The 21,007-nt window shown below is 43.2% G+C and overlaps 1 protein-coding gene across 2 annotated transcripts in view; it reads left to right on the top strand.

Annotated features, from left to right (window-relative positions):
* Positions 1–21,007, top strand: part of LOC120526234 (chemokine-like protein TAFA-5) — an 87,267-nt gene that overhangs the window by 60,535 nt on the left and 5,725 nt on the right. Inside the window, exon 4 of one of the 2 annotated variants that reach the window (XM_039749292.1) lies at positions 2,148–2,185. The exons of the other annotated variant lie outside the window; for it this stretch is intronic. Coding sequence (XP_039605226.1) covers positions 2,148–2,171 — 24 coding nt within the window. The 3' untranslated portion in view covers positions 2,172–2,185. The remainder of the gene's footprint in view (positions 1–2,147; positions 2,186–21,007) is intronic. 2 annotated transcript variants of the gene reach the window in all.

Below are 21,007 nucleotides of genomic sequence, written 5' to 3'. Positions count from 1 at the left end.
AGGTTCAAATAAATAAGTGCAGTGCTTCTCAAAGAGAGTCATTCCTTAAATAAATAATCCATTAAAGCAAACGTGGAGGTCTAAAACAATGCAAAAAAAAAAAAAATCCTTTAGAACGAGGTTAAAACGTTGCCGGAAGCAGTCTTAAAACAATGACAAGCCCGGTGCTTCTTTTACACTAGCGTCTCACCTGCTTCTCCCGTTTGGGTCCTGCAGAAGGCGAGACGCTCTCTCTGCAGCCGACCTTCTTTCAGTCACACAGGTCTGGAGGCCTTCCGATCCTAGCTTCAGTCGTGCACTCATCCCAGACGGGGACTTAGCTTCCCTCCAACGGCCAGGACTCCCACACTGGAGATTACCTGCTCAAGTCTCCTCACTCCCACTGTCTTCCACGGCGAGTCACCTCCCTCACTAGTCACTCACGCTCTTCTCCAAATGCTCAGCGGGAGCGACTACAATCAACTGCCCTAGGTGTTAGATAAACACCTCGCTAGGGCCCACAGTCCAGCTGCATTCAAGCCTGCTCTCACTCATTTGCACGATCTCCTTCGCGCTATCTCTGTCTCTCATACCGGCTTTCTTTCTCCTGCGTCCTGCTTTCTCCAGCCACCTCCGTCGTTCTTTCTCTCTCCTTTTTTCCTTTTTTGTTCTCTACCTCTTCTAGCCAACTCACGCTTCTATATATTGAGAGGGCATAGCAGCTGAAGCACATTAGCAGCCCCAGGAACATTCACGGATGTGGGCAGTCTCTCACCTGTGCACTCACACCACAGATCGCCCTGAGACCCGCTACAGCCACCACACCCCCTCGCTAAGCCGTGAGCGCGGTGATTATTTATTTTAAAAAAAAATGGCATTTGCTGAGAGAGCTGTGGACCTACAACACCACACAGGCCAAGAAAAATACAGGAGTGGCATATACGCAGGATTGTGAGAATGGTTACAGACAACCCACAGATCACCTCCAAAGACCTGCAAGATCATCTCGCTGCAGATGGTGTATCTGTACATCGTTCTACAATTCAGTGCAATTTGCACAAAGAACATTTGTATGGCAGGGTAATGAGAAAGAAGCCCTTTCTGCACTCACGCCACAAACAGAATCGCTTGTTGTATGCAAATGCTCATTTAGACAGGCCAGATCAATTTTGGAACAAAGTGCTTTGGACTGATGAGACAAAAATTTAGTTATTTGGTCATAACAAAAAGCACTTTGCATTGTGGAAGAAGAACACCGCATTCCAAGAAAACCACCTGCTACCTACTGTCAAATTTGGTGGAGGTCCCATCATGCTGTCGGTCTGTGTGGCTAATTCAGGGACTGGAGCCCTTGTTAAAGTTGAGGGTCGGATGAATTCAACCCAATTTCAACAAATTCTTCAGAATAATGTTCAAGCATCAGTCACAAAGTTGAAGTTACGCAGGGGTTGGATATTCCAACAAGACAATGACCCAAAACACAGTTCGAAATCTACAAAGGCATTCATGCAGAGTGAGAAGTACAATGTTCTGGAATGGCCGTCACAGTCCCTTGAGTTGAATATCATCAAAAATCTATGGGATGATTTGAAGCGGGCTGTCCATGCTTGGCAGCCATCAAATTTAACTGAACTGGAGAGACTTTGTATGGAAGAATGGTCAAAAATACCTCCATCCAGAATCCAGACACTCACTAAAGGCTACAGGAGGCGTCTAGAGGCTGTTAGATTAGGAAAAGGAGGCTCAACTAAGTATTGATGTCATATCTCTGTTGGGGTGCCCAAATTTATGCACCTGTCTAATTTTGTTATGATGCATATTGCTTATTTTCTTTTAATCCAATAAACTTAATGTCACTGCTGAAATACTACTGTTTCCATAAGGCATATCATATATTAAAAGGAAGTTGCTACTTTGAAAGCTCAGCCAATGAGAAACAAAAATCCAAAGAATTAACAGGGGTTCCCAAACTTTCATATGACTGTATATTACTATGGCTGCTTCTCCTATTCTTGCCCTCACCTTTTGAGGGTTCTGGTCTCAGGGTGCTAATCTACTGTGCAGCAGTATCTTCTCAAGGTGTTGATCATCTCTGGACTAATGAGAGGTTGTCACCTATCATGGCCCTTACATTTTTGTTTATGTCTCTTTCCATTTTGCCCCCATAGCCTCTACCCAAGGAGCCATCTTAAGCTGCTGAGGGGAGGTGAGCTCTTTCTTTTGCCTTTCTTTCTACTTCTTGTTCCAGGGGGTGAGTTGCATTGGTCCATTTTGTATTTGTAGTACACTGCAGGGGTGGGGAGGGAGCCGGGGGTGTCTTGTCATGGTTAGTGCTTTGTGCCACCTCTCTGCTGTGAAGGCAGAAGGGTAGACTGTGTGCCCAAGTGATCTGGAGGAAATCAAGTGCCCAGCTGGTCCTGTGTTTCATGTAGGCTGCAGCTTGCTGTACCATCTTTAAAATTCTGTCCTCATGAACATTTGCTGACATCAAAGACAGAAGTCAGACAGAACGAATGTGGGAAGGAAAATGATGCTGTGACTGAGGCTGAGGAGCAGCAGACCCTGAGGCTAATGGGAGACGAGACAAGTGTTAATATAGAGACCCACAATATGACTGGAACAGAGGACATAGCTGGGGCTGACTCTTCAGTTTATCTAGACCCTCAACTGTGGGTGGTCTCTGCAGACCGCTAGTGGGCCCAGTAAACTTCCAAGACAACCACAAGACGAATTAAATAATTATAATACAGCAGGCACTTATTTAAATCACTAACAATCAAGCTATAACAGGAGTGTCAAACTTAAGGGCCATGGTCTGAATCTTTTTAACGTAACACTTGTCATCCTTATTCAAAACACGTTACTTATCAGCTGTAACCCAGACCCTCTTTTAAAAGGCACTTCATATATAGATTGTATCCTTTGTGGAAGATCTGCCCGACTGCAGACAGACACAGGACACCCAATGTTCAAAACACACGCTGCCTTTGCAGCACACAGTGCACAAATCAGCAGCCAGAAAAAGCTCACAGTCCTTCTTTCTTTTCCTTATTCTTATTCTTCTTTCTTCTCTCTTTTACGGCCACCTTCACTCCTCTACCACAAGTTCTAATCTCTGCCTCCCGACTCCGGCTTCCTGAATGGAGTGAGGCGACCTCTTTTATACGGCACCTGAAAGTGCTCCAGGTATTCTCCAATCATCTTCCGGATGTGGTGTAAGTGCTGCAGGCCATGGCTCTGGAGCTGTCCATGTGCCCCGTGTCGGTGGCCCTGAACCAAATCAGGGAGGCTGCCCTCTCTTGTCTCAGGGGAGATGCTGCTGTTGACATGTCCTCTCTCCTCAGAAGGGTGTCCCAACCGGGATAGACACCCAGCCATCTGCCACACCTTATAAAGTTTAGCTAAATGACATTTACAGCCGGCATTAAAATGTATCTCCAGTATCCACATCATGTCTTCGACTAGAGAGTGATCGGACGGATGCCCCACATACGCACAGCAATTCGGGTTTAGTGGTTGCTCACGTTTATCAGCACACAGCAGCGCATTTCAGCTACTAAACTGTTATTAGAATTGGAATGGGCTGATGGTAAGAAACCAACAAGAAAACAAGAAAGGAAAGTTACATGGCTCACTGCCATACAGAACTTTAGAGTTTTAGTATAATGGCAAAGATGTGACAGTCTAATCGTATTCTGTGATATCATCTACTGTTGAATTCTGCTCTGCACTTGTAATATTTCTCTTGCACTGTTATATTGTATTGAGGATTACTTGTGTTCTCTTTTGTGTATTGTGTTGTATTTACCCCCTTTTTTTACAAAATACCTAGAAAGGGGTCTCTCTTTGAACTGCCTTTCCCAAGGTTTCTTCCATTTTTTCCCTACAAGTGTTTTTCGGGAGTTTTTCTTTGTCTTCTTAGAGAGTTAAGGCTGGGGGGCTGTCAAGAGGCAGGGCCTGTTAAAGCCCATTGCGGCACTTCTTGTGTGATTTTGGGCTATACAAAAATAAACTGGATTGTAATGATGACAGTGATACCCCTACATCAGACACGCACAGGTGCCAGGGCCGGCCACTCCTTCGCAGCTTACCTGACTGCTGCCACCACCCTACACGAGGCTTTTGTGTTTTCTGCTGAGTTGATTGTTGTATGTGGAGAGAAGACGTGTTTGCATTTCCTCTCATGTTAAATGTGGCTGTCGCTGATGGAAACACTCCAGTGCTGAATCTCAAGGATAACCAAGTAGCTTTTGTAATTATGAACAAATGTCTGCAGCGACTAATTCTGCATTTTAAAAATTTCTTTCAATTTTTTATTTTCAAAAATACTTAATCATTCAATGTTTATTTTTAAAAAGTAATATTTTAGCCCTGGGAGTAGTTAGCAGTTTTTGTTGTTCGCAAAAATATCTGCAGTGACAAGTTCTGTATTTTAGTAATTACTGGTTATTGTTTATTCCTAAAAAATGGCAACTCATTTCATATTATAATAATGTAATTCAGGTATTAGTAAAATATTTTTGTTTAATAAAAAAATTGGGAGTGGTCTCTCCTAGACCTTCTCGTATACTCAAATATGGGGATGGATATTTGAGGAGTAAACCGCAAATAATGATATTTTCATGTTATGTACGAGGGACGTTCAAAAAGTTTCCTCCCTTTTATTTAACTCTGTTTATTAAGAAATTCAAAAACAAATGACATCACTTTTCTACGTAGTCACCTTCGTTTGCGATGCAATTTTCCCAGCGTCATACCAACTTTTTAACGCCCAGTTACTACTCCTCCCGTCTTCACTGTTTTCAACAAAAATATAAAAGTGCAGAAACTTTTGGAACATCCCTCGTACATTAAAGAACCATCAACAACAAATCAAATCAAATTAATAATATATTGAACAATTTTAAAAATAAAGTTGAACACATAGGACTCTGCAGCTGCAAGAATAAAAGGTAAAGTACCACATCCAGTTAGCGGAAATTGCCCAAAAGTTGTTGGAAATCTACGCTTTGTACCTAATACTTATATGCCAAATTTGGTTGATCTAAGCGAAAGTGTACTCAAATTATTGTTTTTGCACACGCACACACACACACACACTGACATAATTCCAAAAATGGAATTTTCGGACTCAGGGAGGTCTAAAACGTCGAAATTCCTCAAAATCTCAAAGTGGAATTTTTGGACAATTCTAATACTTTCCCTGTACTTCGTATACGAGAAAGTCATGGAGGTGTAAACGTCGAGATTCATCAAAATCTCGACATCAAATTTTTGGACGATTACAATACTTTCCCTATACTTTGTATATGAAAAAGTAAAAAGTGGTGGATGTAGGAAGTGCAGGATGAGTGAGAGGATGGAGAAAACAGCCAGTGACAGAGATCAATGCAGAAAAAATTATTAAGGCAGCCAAAGCTCTGCATGGGCTGTTGCACCTCTGGATTCATTGTCTTCTGAGGTTTGCAATAAATAATTTGTTTCCGAATAAATACATCTGAGCACTTATTATTTTTGTTTATGTTGAAACACCATTTTGTTTCTTCATCATTAGGATGCCACAACGGGTCATTAGGGGTGATTACTGGAAATCATGCCGCTGTTGTTTCATTCGTACAATGGTATTCAAACCAATGAGACACCTCCTAGAATTGTCCAAGTTTCTGGATGAACAAAAGTGTAATTCTTGAGAGAAGTTTTCTTCTTTAGTGATCCCCAACCCCCAAATAAATGAACCACTGCACATTTTCTTTATCAGTACGATTTTGGTTAGCATTTCTGATTCACCTTCTAGTGAATCCTGTTTTCCTGGTTTTAACCCGTGCGTACTTTGACTTTGTTTAGATTTGCATCACTTGGTCCATCCATTTTCCTATCAGTTCTATCTCTGTAATTTATGAGACCGTCAACAGAACAGTCCCAAAATGGTGGTGCCCAGAAGATAAACAAGGGGGCACTATGGGACACAGCATTTCATTTTAAAGATCTTTCAAATGCATTGGAACAAAAATAACCTTAATTATCTGCCTTATCTGCCTCCAAAACCCCCAAAACAAAGTTTAGAATATTATTATAAACTGAAGAATATCTGCAAAAAACTAAAATCAAAAGTCAGATCATTGCAGGAAGTCTAAAACCAAAAAGATTTTTTTTATATGGAAGGATTAACGTTACATGGAGAGCACCAAGTATGACAAAATGGTAAAAAGAACAAAATCCCAAAGGCCTCAGGGGGCCTACTAATATAAAAGTTTCTACCAGACCCCATTGTCCCTCCCGTGCCCCCTTCCCTTCTCCACAGTCTGATTCCAAGCTGAATTAACAACTTCTAGAAGACCCTGTAATACCCCATGCCTTTTCAAACCCCAGTGTAACCGTGAGCTCTGGACATCTTGCAGTTCATGAAACTAAGGAGCAGCGAGAGAATGAGGGACACCAACCACGACAAAAGTAGTGAAAAAGTAGGTCTTTTATTAATTCTGTGCCAAAATCAAACTTTAGTAGTGCGTAGGAGTTTCCTAAAATAGTTAGGAAGTCACAAGTGGCAGAAAACAAACATGTAAAGTACATAATCAATTATTAATACCAGGAAAAACTGAAATGATTAGGAATTAAGAAACTCTTAAAATCTAGAGAGGCATCAATCCAGCCATTAACCTTTCTTATAGCCCATAGTTTACAGACGTAATTCCAGAAAACACCTCCATCTCTTTACGAGGAAGACTTCTCCCTGAAATCCTTTCCATCTCTCAATTCTATTCCTTCTCAATCATCCACACCCAATGTCAACGGTCCACCCCACTCCTTATAGAACTCGAAGGCATTTGCACACATTCCTTTGTCCTTACTGCTCCAGAGTTCAGCAGATTCAGACCTCTCTCTGGTGATCCCTGGAAAAAGTCTCACATCTCCATTCCCTCTCGATCATCCAGTCCAAATGTTGACCACCCACTTCACTCTTTAGATGACTCAGAGCTGGTCGGACACATTTGTCTGTTGTCACTGCTCTCGTGCTCAGCAGATCTGATCTCACATTGAAAATCCCTGAAACAAAAACGAAATGATAATCCTCCTGCTCAGCAAGCTCTTCGGCCTCTTCACGTTCCTTAAGCGCTGCACGCCCTTCATGTTCCTCAGGCTCTGCACACTCTACAGGAACTTCACGATTCTCCGCACTCCTTATGTTACCTGATGCTCCACACAACAATCCAAGAACACCAAATCATCAAATCCCTGATTGTCGTTCTATCACATGCCTGAATCCTCACCTTTTGGCGTGTCTCTCGACAGGTTTTAACTCCACCCCTTTAAATCAACAACAATATTTATTTCTATAGCACATTTTCATACAAAAGACAAAATAAATAAGAAAATTGACACAGTCTCACGTGCAGATGCCCCCTCATACATGTGCATCCCCGCGTCGCCAATCCATTCCACTCTCGTGCTCTTTTGCACCCCTCTACACAGCAGTGCACCCAATATGTATCATTCTTTCTGTGCTATGATGTCCACGTGCCTCTTTTTGTAAGTGCATATACACTCACCTAAAGGATTATTAGGAACACCTGTTCAATTTCTCATTAATGCAATTATCTAATCAACCAATCACATGGCAGTTGCTTCAATGCATTTAGGGCTGTGGTCCCGGTCAAGACAATCTCCTGAACTCCAAACTGAACGTCAGAATGGGAAAGAAAGGTGATTTAAGCAATTTTGAGCGTTGCATGGTTGTTGGTGCCAGACGGGCCAGTCTGAGTATTTCACAATCTGCTCAGTTACTGGGATTTTCACGCACAACCATTTCTAGGGTTTACAAAGAATGGTGTGAAAAGGGAAAAACATCCAGTATGCGGCAGTCCTGTGGGCGAAAATACCTTGTTGATGCTAGAGGTCAGAGGAGAATAGGCCGACTGATTCAAGCTGATAGAAGAGCAACTTTGACTGAAATAACCACTCGTTACAACCGAGGTATGCAGCAAAGCATTTGTGAAGCCACAACATGCACAACCTTGAGGCGGATGGGCTACAACAGCAGAAGACACCACTCATCTCCACTACAAATAGGAAAAAAATTGGACAGTTGAAGACTGGAAAAATGTTGCCTGGTCTGATGAGTCTTGATTTCTGTTGAGACATTCAAATGGTCAGAATTTGGCGTAAACAGAATGAGAACATGGATCCATCATGCCTTGTTACCACTGTGCAGGCTGGTGGTGGTGGTGTAATGGTGTGGGGGATGTTTTCTTGGCACACTTTAGGCCCCTTAGTGCCAATTGGGCATTGTTTAAATGCCACGGGCTACCTGAGCATTGTTTCTGACCATGTCCATCCCTTCATGACCACCATGTACCCATCCTCTGATGGCTACTTCCAGCTGGATAATGCACCATGTCACAAAGCTCGAATCATTTCAAATTGGTTTCTTGAACATGACAATGAGTTCACTGTACTAAAATGGCCCCCACAGTCACCAGATCTCAACCCAATAGAGCATCTTTGGGATGTGGTGGAACGGGAGCTTCGTGCCCTGGATGTGCATCCCACAAATCTCCATCAACTGCAAGATGCTATCCTATCAATATGAGCCAACATTTCTAAAGAATGCTTTCAGCACCTTGTTGAATCAATGCCACGTAGAATTAAGGCAGTTCTGAAGGCGAAAGGGGGTCAAACACCGTATTAGTATGGTGTTCCTAATAATCCTTTAGGTGAGTGTACTTAACTATTTGTATTACACTATCTTATAAATATTGTATATATAAGTCGGGGCTTCATTTTACCGTATAATTTCTGGTATTTTGTAATGTCGGTCGTATAAGTCGAATGCGGTCAAATCTATTGGTCCAAGAGATTATGATACACTAACGCCCACCTGAGAGAGTAACCACAGAGCACACGGCCTTTTTTTTCTATGTATTGTGTCTACGTGACCACAAGGTAATACCTGAACTATTCTGAAACGATGTTTGCAATGATTTGTGTGTTTTTGTATCTCACACCCTCATATACCTTCATCGTAAGAGCATCCCTTATCTACGATGGAGCTTTCGATCAGAACAAAACATGAAGCTGGTTTTAAATTAAACGTCGTTGAAGTAGCGAACCATATTGGCAACTGAGCTACTGCAACAAAATTCAATGTATCTGAGAAACTGATGCGAGATTGGAGGAAGCAAGAAGATGTAAAAAAAAATTGTGTCGTATTTTTGAACGGGCGTATAAGTCGGGGTCTGATTTTATGATTGATTTTTCGGATTTCAAGACCTGACTTATACGCGATGTCAGAGGTGACTGGGGTGGCGACCCGGCTGGGATGCCTAGGAGGACCGGAGGAGGGCTTGCGCCTTCCCCATACCATCTGGGGGCGACCGCCCTGGTTCCTTTGGGAGCCACGGGTACAGAGCTTTGAAGCTCAACCCAGTAGGGGCCTGTAGTCGCCGCCAGGGGGCGCCCCCATGCCTTTGGAGCCCTGAACCTCAGCACTTCTGCCACACCAGGAAGTGCTGGGGGGAAGAAGAGCAGGGACACCCGGAGTGCTTCCGGGATTGCAGCCGGCACTTCCGCCACACGGAGGTGTGTCCATGGAAGATTGCCGGAACCCACCTGGAGGACATCCGGTTGAGGATAAAAGGGGCCGCCTCCCTTCAATCGAGGCGAGAGTCAGGAGTGGAGTGGACTGGACTGAGCTGGAGAAGAGAGAAGGAGGCGGTCTGAAGAAGGCATTGTGTGGCCAGGACTTTGGGGTTTTTTGTGGTTCACTTGTGACTTGGTAGTGTAAATAAACGTGTTTGTGGGTGAAATGAATGTGTCCGCCTGTCTGTGTGTGGGCCAGCCTCCACAGCGAGTATATATGGCAGCTAAGTTCACTCTAGCCCAACTCCTGAGAATTATTTTCAAGGACCCAGGTGCCATGTAGAAGTCCATACTCAAAGATTCCTATACCAGCTCAGAGTTCTCTCACACTTCTCTACCCCTATAGAAGCATCTTGGTGTGTGCCAGACAGGTCGCCCCTCAACACCCCCCCCCTCCCCATGTATTTGAGAAGCCTACATAAAGAGCACAGTGCTCCCACACTGCCCTCTAGTGACTTGGGGCACTCCCAAAATACTAATCAGATTCCCCATTTTTTTCCTCAACCCTCATTCACATACACCAAGTCTGATTGACATGATGCCACCTAGATAGAGAGTGACTGGAGGTCCCTAAAGGAGATGGCTGACGAGGCGAGTCTGATACGCCATTTAGTCCAAGAAGTTTGTCCGTCCTAGTCATCTACTGTAGATTGTCCACAGTATAATATTAAATTAAGATGTGGCGGTCCCTACAGTCCAAAAGTGTGAGGCTGAGTTATAAGACTGATGTGTGATGAAGCAGGAGATCTAAGAGTCTGAGGCACAACATAAGACTGAGAAAAAAAGAATCCAGTGACTGAGAGAGAGGACTGGCAAGTTTGAGACTGGCAGTGGATGTGGAGTCTTAGGCTAATACAATACAATACAATACAATAAAATTTATTTTTATTTTTTGTATATCCCAAAATCACACAAGAAGTGCCGCAATGGGCTTTAATTAACAGACCCTGCCTCTTGACAGTCTTGACTCTCTAAGAAGACAAGAAAAAATTCCCCAAAAAATCCCTTGTAGGGAAAAAATGGAAGAAACCTCAGGAAAGGCAGTTCAAAAAGAGACCCCTTTCCAGGTAGGTTGGGAGTGCAGTGGGTGTCAAAAAGAAGGGGGTCAATACAATACAGTACAATACAATACACAGAACAGAACAAATCCTCAATACAGTATAAAAATAAAAATTTTAGAAGTACGGAGTACAATACAATACAATACAATACAATACAATAAAATTTATTTTTCTTTTTTGTATAACCCAAAATCACACAAGAAGTGCTGCAATAGGCTTTAACAGGCCCTGCCTCTTGACAGCCCCCTGGCCTTGAATCTCTGAAAAAGACATGGAAAAACTCCCAAAAAACCCTTGTAGGGAAAAAAATGGAAGAAACCTTGGGAAAGGCAGTTCAAAATGAGACCCCGTTCCAAGTTGGCTGGGTGTTCAGTGGTTGTCAAAGAGAAGGGGGTCAATACAATACAATACACAGAACAGAACACAAGTAACCTCAACACAATATAGTAGTAAAATAAAAATATTACAAATATGGAGCAGAATTTAACAGTAGATGATATCACATAGGAGTTTGCATGTTCTCCCCATGTCTGTGTGGGTTTCCTCCCACAGTCCAAAGACATGCAGGTTAGGTGCATTGGTGATCCTAAATTGTCCCTAGTGTGTGCTTGATGTGTGGGTGCCCTGCCCAGGGTTTGTTCCTGCCTGGTACCCTTTGCTGGCTGGCATTGGCTCCAGCAGACCCCCGTGACCCTGTGTTAGGATATAGCGGGTTGGAAAATGACTGACTGATATCACATAAATTTGGATTTGTTTAGAGTCCTGGAGACCTCAGCCATCAAGCTGCCTCCCCCTATTGGCAATTCCACAGCTGAGACAGCCAATCCGATGTAAGGACCCCTCTACCTGACGATTCCTGCAATCCTCCATCAGGGATGACTTTAACTTAGGCAGGCAAAACAACTTGACAGGTGGGCCGTGGCACCAAGTGCCACATTTGACAAAGGCTAAGACAAAGAACGAGTCTAAGGGCAAAATAGAGGATAATTCAGATAAAATGGCACAGAGAAAGAGTGAACGTGATAAAGAATAGCAGGAAGAATGTGCCACAAACCGAGATGAATAACGAGACCAAAAGAAACACAACATGTGAGCTTGAAGATGTACTAGAGGATAAGTGTGATAAAGAAGATGAAGGAGGCAGACCATGGCCCAAGGTGATCAGAAGAATGACCATGTAACTGAGGCTGAGGCCCGCCACAAAAAACAAGTTACAAAACAATCTCATTTCTCCAACACCAGATTAGAAAGACTGATCTAGAAAGATGTCAAGATAGAGCTTGGAGTGTGACAGAGCGGACGAGCCGAGCAGACAGAAGCTGAGAATGACAAAGGGGGCCCATCCATCTTTATATTTTATAGTGCGTTTCATACTGAACATTACCACAAAGTGCTTTACAAAGCAATTCACATTACGGTGCTGAGCGAATCAATCAACACACTGCCTGTACATTATGGTGGAGCCGAAGGGCAAAAACACAACAGCAAATCGTGAGAAGGGGAAATTCATCAAAGAAATGAGGGCTTGGAACTTCACGCTTGCTATTTCCTTAATTTCTCCCCCTCGTTTATTTTTTTGTTGGGCTTTGTTTGTCTTTGGGGCCTCCAGCATTTCTGGCATTGCTGTGATTGATTCATGCTGTACCATAATGCAGGAAGATGGGCATTACATGAGCATGTGTGAAATAAGGAGAGAGAATGATGTGCCAGTCTTAATATAGCAAAGGGTCGGGCAATGTTAAAGTTCTGACTCTGGTGCTAGCCGGGTACATGTTGGCCATATAATAATAACTAGCTATGCTAACTAGTCTAAGACGGATTGAAATCTAAGTAATCAACATAGACCTCAGTATTAACACTTGCAGTGCACCATGTCTCTGTTATATGCCATTTGATATGGGATTTCTGAAAGCAGTGCTAATGTTTGTGATGCGCCATCTGTTGGAACGACAAATGCAATGCATTTTATTACTACAGGGTGGTCCAGATCTAATTATGCAGATCCAGATCGTCTGGATGACTTTGATTTATGATGTTGACTTTGATTCCAGTTCGGCGCAAAGACGATTCTTCATGTTGTCGGTTCGCACACTCCTCAATGGTCCGGGATTTTTCGGGCGATTTTCTATGTAATAAACTTAATAAGTTATAGCGTAATGAAAATTGCATAATTAGATCTGGACCACCCTTTATAAATTATGTGATGCGCCATCTTTTGGAATCACAGAGACACAGCAAACGGGCAGGCATACAGTCAGACACACAGACACTTATCCTTTTATTAGGTTGGACAACACCAGGGGCACACGTAGATTCCTGTTTAATTTTCACCATTCGATTAGCCGTGTGTTTTATTCATTTATTGTGTTCGTAAGAATTACTTTTGAATGCTTTGAAATCACTTCACTTTCTTTTTTGTCCAGCGCTTCCTGACTCAACAGTACAAGAAAACCCCCACATGTGATATACCGTTTGACTCATCTTGATTTCTATTTATGCGGGATATCAAGCTGTTTGGGGTTGGCCCTCCAGACCAGAAAACCCCTTTATTAGGCCATCTTGGAAATTACTGCAGCATTGTGATAAAGAATAGGTGTCTTCAGAACAAAATTATTAAAAACTGTGCATGCCACATCAGCTGACCCCAAGGGGTTCACCCCCTAATAGGATATGAGCGGTCAAAGTTACTTTTTTTCACAAAACTTTTACCTTTTTATGCTAGCTTGAAGTTGCTGATCTCGAATATGATCGTATTTCTGACATCAGATTCTTTATTGGTGGTTCTGCCCCTCTAAGAGTCATTCAGGATAAAGTTAAAAATAAGAAATATCAAACATAGGCATATGGGGTATCGTTTAAGATTATTTCAAGCTCAGTGATTATAAATGTGATGTTATTTTTGATCCTTTCCTAGGGAAACTTTTCTAGTCCTCTATGGACCTTTATTAGAAACTGAAAAATGGCAAATGTCTATTACTATCAAGAAGATTTAGACGTTAAACATTTAATCTGAAGCACACTGTGGACCTCCAGGGGGTGTACCGCTTCCAAAACCCCGACACAGACAGGCTGAGACACAAGTTCAATGCAGCACACGTTTTATCCTTCATTGGGGAAGCGTTTTCTGTTGCTCCCTACCTCACAGTACAGTACCGTACAGCATACAAGTAATAAGAGACACAATCCTTTCTCTCGCCTTCGCCTCCACTCCTCCTTGCAAGGTTTGTCCGCCACTTCCCGACTCTGGCTCTCTGACTAGTGGTGAGGTGGCTCCTTTTATAGTGCACTCGTTCAAAAGAGCGCGGTGTTCGTCGAACAGGCTCAGGTTTCTAAGAACGTTGAACTTAACGTAATGTATTTGCAAGTGAAGAACTTGAATGTGAGCGAGTTCAGTTTTAGGTGACATTCTGGGTCTGGTTTTGGTCTAGATTAAACATAATGTAGGGGCGGAGCCAAATCCAAATACGGTATTCATATTAGCACAAATAGTGGATTTTTATACATTTTTATTTCGTATTTGTATTTGGAAAAAATAACGTAAAATCAAATTGGCACTGTCCGTGTCTGCCTGCTTGTGCTTAAGCTGCTGCACCCCACTGACACGAGCACGCAGTGAAGCTCCGCTTTCGCTTTTAGGAAAACGTTGGACTTCGTGAGGCCACTTTATATTTTTCCCCATTGGACATGCAATATGTGACGCAAATTTTGACCGGCAGTGTAATATGTTAGTTCACCTACTCGCTGGTTCCACAGTCGCCATTTGTGTCGCACAGTTGGAAATAGAGCAGTAATGTATATCTGTACTTGCATCTATTTAATTTCTTTTTTGACCATGAGGATATAAGCATATATGGTTATACGTATTTATTGCTGGTGTGGAGCTGACCCGGACACAGACAGGCGGACATGTTGTTCTTCACCACCACACGTATTTATTATATACAATATTTACAAATAATGGTCACTCAGACCCAGTTCAATGTGCACACACCCCAACACACAGTCCTGGCCTCACAAATGCCTCTCTTCGGGCCGCCTCCACACTCCTCACGTGCCTTGTCCTGCTTCCACCCAACTCCAGCCCTGAATGAAGGGAGACGGCCCCTTTTATACGCTCCCGGATGAGCTCCAGGTAGTTCCCGGCATTCCCTCGTTGGCCACGCCCCAGCGTGGCGTAAGTGCCGGATGTTCCCCCGGCAGCTCTCCGGGTATCCATCTAAATCTTCCCCCCAGCACTTCCTGGTGCGGCGGAAGTGCTGAAGCCCACAAGTTCCCAAGGCATTGGGGCGCCTCCTGGCGGTGACCACGGGCCCCTACAGGGTGGGGCTTCCATGCCCTGAACCCGTGGCCCCCAAAGCAACCAGGAAGGCGGCCCCCACATGATCCCAGATGGGCACACGCCCACTTCTGGTCCTCCAAGGCGTTCCGGCCGGGTCGTTGCCCCTGGTGTATTTAAATAAAAAAAGTCTTCATAATTATTGTATTTAATTCAAGATCACTATAATAATATAAGGCATGCAAAATTGAAAAAGTAAGCTCATGGGTCATTTATTCTCACTCCTTAAAATATACCAAATGAACTGAACACGAACGAGTTCAAAACTGAAATGGTGAACTATGAACGTGGATTTATTCATTTTATTCTGTGTGAAGTGAACTTTGAGTGAGTTCTTGTGAGGTGTGAACTTGCACAACGCAGACCGGAAGTGCTCCGGGTGTTTCTCACCCTTCTTCCGACTGCACTTCTGGGTGTGGTGGAAGTGGTTCTATTTCCTCTAAGGGTCGCTAACTCCCTGGTTGGAATAAGTTTGTTTGTATTTGCGGCATTTAAGTAACCCAAAACTATATAGATATAATGTAAAAAGGCGATACCTCTCCCATAGTGATACGGAGGTAAGAAATCACATAAGAGAATAAAACTTAGCTTTCTTTAATGACGATTTATGTGGCCTAACAGACAAGGAAGCCATAGCAAGAATTTTATCAAGGTGGGATCTTGATGTACACAGTCTGCCATTTTTGTCGCTGCGATGGAAGGGTTTTCAGGACGGATGGCGTTATCCCCCATTTGTCCGTCAGCTTCGAGGTGTTTGGCTGCTGTCCAAGCCTTTTGTACTGTTACTTAGGTAAAGTCATTCCAAGCAAAGGCAAGGAGAGGATTCAATTTCATCTCTAACATACAGAAATAGTACATTGCCCATTTTTGTAGTTGTCCTGTTCTCTCTTCAAATGCTTGCCTAGCAGTTCTAAATGCTGAGAGCCCCTGTGTGCTAAATCTGGCCTGCACATGTGAGTGGATTTATAAAATAATTTTTTGTACAGAGCACAGTGACATTAAACTTATATTCTGATTACAGGTTCCTCCAATGAACCCCTGGCGTTACCCACGGAGCCCAACAGGGCTGCTCCAAACTACAACTCCCAACATGCCCTGCGGAGCTCCGTGTTGCTGTAGCAACCCAGGGAGGCTGCCCTCTAGTGTCTTGGGAAAGATAGTGACTTCAGTATAGTTCCCTCAGTCCTTAAACCCAGTCGGGTAATGGCCCTGGCCATCTGTCACAACATATTTTAATATTTCAAGTATTTGGAGCAACAGTTCTTGTTTACTTTGTACTTCTGCCTCATGAAGTAAATCATCACATTTTTTATAAATAGGTGGCTTATGTTAATTCCGACTTTTCTCATTTTTTGAACCCACTTATCTCTGTTCGGTTTTACAAGGGGACTGTGACTAACCGGTCATGACACGGCTCGATCCAGGAAGAAACCCTGGATGGGAATGACAGGCCATCACAGAGTCTTCACTGAAGCTGTTTTGAAATAAAGCAGGTTTAGAAAACAAACACATGAATTCCTCTGCATGGAAAGAACACTTAAACCCTCGTCGTAAAGATATTTACCTCTAGGACACAACACACCAACGTGAATAAATGTTCTATGAGATGAGCATCTGTTTACGTAAAAATATGTCTTTTATCATTTTGTCCGAGGGTTCCATTTTGGTGACTTTAAGTGGGAGTTCTGGGGCCTTGTGGTGACACCTGGTCTTATTAGACGCTCATATGCATGAGATGACTCGGAGTGAGTATACAGAAAGGAAGTGACTAAAGCCAAATTCGAATGAAGTTAAATGAGTTTTACACCAGGAGGTGTGGGTTATAGTCAGTGCTTAAAGTGGGCCAGTGCACACCGGAACTCCATACAGACATTTCCCTTTTCTTGCTATTGAGTGATGATAATTCATTTCAGTATACTGGTGCATTCTGTCTGTATGGACCTCATTAGCAACTCTTATTTCTAAAACCAACATGTCTGCTAGCACCTCCAAGGGGAAAAAAATCCCTGCTTTGCAAGATAAATTGCGAATGTAAGCATGCCTTCGAACCTCAGAGATACCGCTCACCGCCGTTATCGGGCATGTACAGCGAGGAGTACCAGCTGCAGAAGATAAGGCTCCAGACACAGATAGACAGACACTGTATGTCCAAAATTCACACATTTTCGTTTCTAATGGTCCTGCACACAACACAATGCTCCAGCACAATATTCAGTCCTTCTCTCCCTTTTTGCCGCCTTTACATCTTTCTTTCCAAGCTTTGTCCTCCTCCTCCCAACTCTCGCTCTCGAATGGAGTGAGGCGGCCTCCTTTATAGTGCACCCGGAAGTGCTCCAGGTGTCCCTAGATTAATATCCGACAGCACGTCCGGGTGTGGCCAAAGTGCTGCATCAGAACCCCGCTCCTCTTCTGGCAGCACTTCTGGGTGTGGCGGAAGTGCTGCATGTCCAGACTCTGGAGCTGTCCAAGTGCCCCCCTGGCGGTGGCCACGGACCCCCACTGGGTTGAGCTTCTAAGCTTCAATTCCGTGGCCCCGATGTAAACCGAGGGGGCTGCCCTCTTGTGTCCCGGGGGAGGTACCATTCCCCCGGTCTTCTCCTTAAAAGGGCGTCCCATCTGAGCAGGATCTCCGGCCATCCATCTTTTTTTCCACTTCAGGCACTGGGTAAAGTAGTTATTACCAGAGAACTTTTTAAATTTTAGTGTGGCCCAAATCGCTGAAATGATGGAATTTTACTGACACGTCGATTCGCCTGGGAGTTACTTTTTTGCAGTCTTTTCACAGAAGGTAAAAGGCTCCAGAATCTTTGCTGAGATGTGAACGCACAGTCTGTAAAATGTTGATGAGGGATTCATTCGAGACTAAAATTACAAGAGTTTCTCTGGTCACAATTACTTTACCACATGTCCTAACTAACCCCATACAAATAGACCTTCAGATGAAACTGAGACCTCCTGATGTCTAATGTAAGGGTCCATGCTCTGAGGGGATTCAAGGCAACACAGGGAGTTGTTTAACGAGGCTGGACTAAAACCTCAAGCCAGTTTAAGCCTCCCAGGTTTTTAGCTCTTTCAGGGTTACGCCAGTCCTTTTTGAATGGGATTAATTTAACACCAGAATGTGAGGTAAAGTAATAATTACTGAAGAACTTTTCTAATTTTTAAATTTGATTTGGGCAGGATTCGTTTCTACATCAGGGAGGTGGGGTAAAGTAAAGTCACCGACACTACATACAGAAAGAGGTTTGGGGGCTGCCACCCGTATACTTAAATCAGGCTCCCAAAATGAAAGATTGGTTCCAAATGACAGGTCTCAACAGACTTCAATCCAACAACAGAACAACAATAAGAGGCAAACACAGGAGAAGTGATGTCATCGGGCCCGGAACTGGTAATGATGTCATCGAGTTCGGGCAAAATTTCCTATGCTTGGTCTGCCGATGAAAAAGAGGAAGGATTACTGCAGTCTGCCACCTCCTGGTCTGGCATGGAATTATCCTTTGTGAGCCCTTCAGCTGTCTCCCATGCCCATGTGTGTGACGAGGTATGTAATGTACAGTGGTGTGAAAAACTATTTGCCCCCTTCCTGATTACTTATTCTTTTGCATGTTTGTCACACAAAATGTTTCTGATCATCAAACACATTTAACCATTAGTCAAATATAACACAAGTAAACACAAAATGCAGTTTTTAAATGATGGTTTTTATTATTTAGGGAGAAAAAAAATCCAAACCTACATGGCCCTGTGTGAAAAAGTAATTGCCCCCTTGTTAAAAAATAACCTAACTGTGGTGTATCACACCTGAGTTCAATTCCCGTAGCCACCCCCAGGCCTGATTACTGCCACACCTGTTTCAATCAAGAAATCACTTAAATAGGAGCTGCCTGACACAGAGAAGTAGACCAAAAGCACCTCAAAAGCTAGACATCATGCCAAGATCCAAAGAAATTCAGGAACAAATGAGAACAGAAGTAATTGAGATCTATCAGTCTGGTAAAGGTTATAAAGCCATTTCTAATAAGCTCCTGAGAAATGTGCCGAACTTTATACCTTCCCACTAGTGAGTCACAGGTTATGACCTCAGAGACCACACCCCCTAACAATAGGTGGTTGCATCATGGCAATGAAACCACAAAGGTGGCACCTAAGGAAAAAACAAAATGGCTTCAGAATAGATGTAAAAATAATTTAACAAACTTGAAACTAACATGGAACAATAAAAGATCAAATGTTAAATTTGAATTTCTTGTGTATTAAAACTATAGAAATGACATATTACTTTTACCCATGATCCTAAAGAGACACAGGAAACATTAAAGACAAAATTTCATCATTACACCTACAGGTTTCTTGGGACAGAGCACCACCTCAGGTAACAATTCTTCACTGTCACCTCTGACATGTGACCTTTACGTGAGACCAGGTGTCACTTGGAGGTCTCGGTTGCAAGCTACCTTTGCGTTCCTTTAAAGCTGAAGGGTCTGAGGTGACCAATGGTGACACCAGGAATCGGTGACTGAGGTAGAGCTGAGACTTTATGGTGTCGGCTGGTGATAAATGATTTGTGCAAAGTTGAAATTCTGACTGAAACTTGGTGTATCATTTAGTGTTCGCTTCCCGGGTCCTCCCTGCGTTGGAGTTTGCATGTTCTCCCCGTGTCTGCGTGGGTTTCCTCCTGGTACTCCGGTTTCCTCCCACAGTCCAAAGACATGCAGGTTAGGTGCATTGGTGATCCTAAATTGTCCCTAATATGTGTGTGTGCACGCTGCGGTGGGCAGGCACCCTGCCCGGGCTTTGTTTCCTGCCTTGCGCCCTGTGTTGGCTATGATTGGCTCCAGCAGACCCCCATGACCCTGTAGTTAGGATATAGTGGGTTGGATAATGGATGGATGGATTTGTGAAACAAATTGTGTGCGGTTGACGCAAGAAGAAAACTTTTTCACTCCTGTCTGGAAGGGTTTTCATGCATTCATTCTACATTTGTCTGCCTGTCATTTAGTATTTAAATAAAGTTCTTTAGTATATACAATTATCACCAGACTACTTTTCTACCACAGGTAGATATGTCGTTGAGCCACCGGAAATGTTCTTTGTCAATTATGGTGACAATCATGTGGCTTTTATGCATTTACACCAAATCCAATATGTAAATATGGCATCATCAGAATCAGATCACATCAGATTGATAGTGTGAATGCAGCCCATGACTTGTGACAGAAGCCTAAGACAGGAGTCTCCTTTTAGATGGGCATCCCCAATATCTACTCCCAAACCAAAGTCCAGCTCCGTTCCACCTAAAAGACTGTGATGATTTAAACAATTTATGCAAAATTGAATTCACAGCCAAACTTGTTATTTTGCAAAATAATTAATGAAACAAATGGTGTTTTATTTCTGCCAAATTTGTGACATTGACACAAGAAGAAACGTGGAAGTATTTATATTATTTCATTCCACACACATCTGTCTGTCATCCATCCATCCATTACCCAACCCGCTATATTCTAACTACAGGGTCACAGGGGTCTGCTGGAGCCAATCCCAGCCAACACAGGGCGCGAGGCAGGAAACAAAGCCCGGGCAGGGTGCCAGCCCACCGCAGCGTGCACATACACACACACAGACACACACATTAGGGACAATTTAGGATCACCAATGCACCTAACCTGCATGTCTTTGGACCGTGGGAGGAAACTGGAGCACCTGGAGGAAAATCTGCCTGTCATTTAGTATTTAAATAAAGATATCTATAACAAAAACAAAAAAAAATCACCGGACTCATTTTCTGTTAAGTGCAGATATTTTGTGAAACTGCCAGACATCTCCTGGCAGCACAATCCCCATTTTGCACAGAAAAGAATACAGGGAAACAGGAGAGTGGGAATGAGACTTCTGGGAGCAGCATTCTTTGTTAAATAAATAAAACCTACAAAATATAGTAAAACCTCGCTTATCCATCCCTTGATTAACCATCAGCCTCCATCAACTGTCA

Source organism: Polypterus senegalus, chromosome 3 (genome assembly GCF_016835505.1).
Source record: "Polypterus senegalus isolate Bchr_013 chromosome 3, ASM1683550v1, whole genome shotgun sequence".
NCBI lineage: Eukaryota > Metazoa > Chordata > Cladistia > Polypteriformes > Polypteridae > Polypterus > Polypterus senegalus.
Note: the sequence above shows the minus strand (reverse complement) of the source record. Positions and strands in the feature narration are given on the sequence as shown.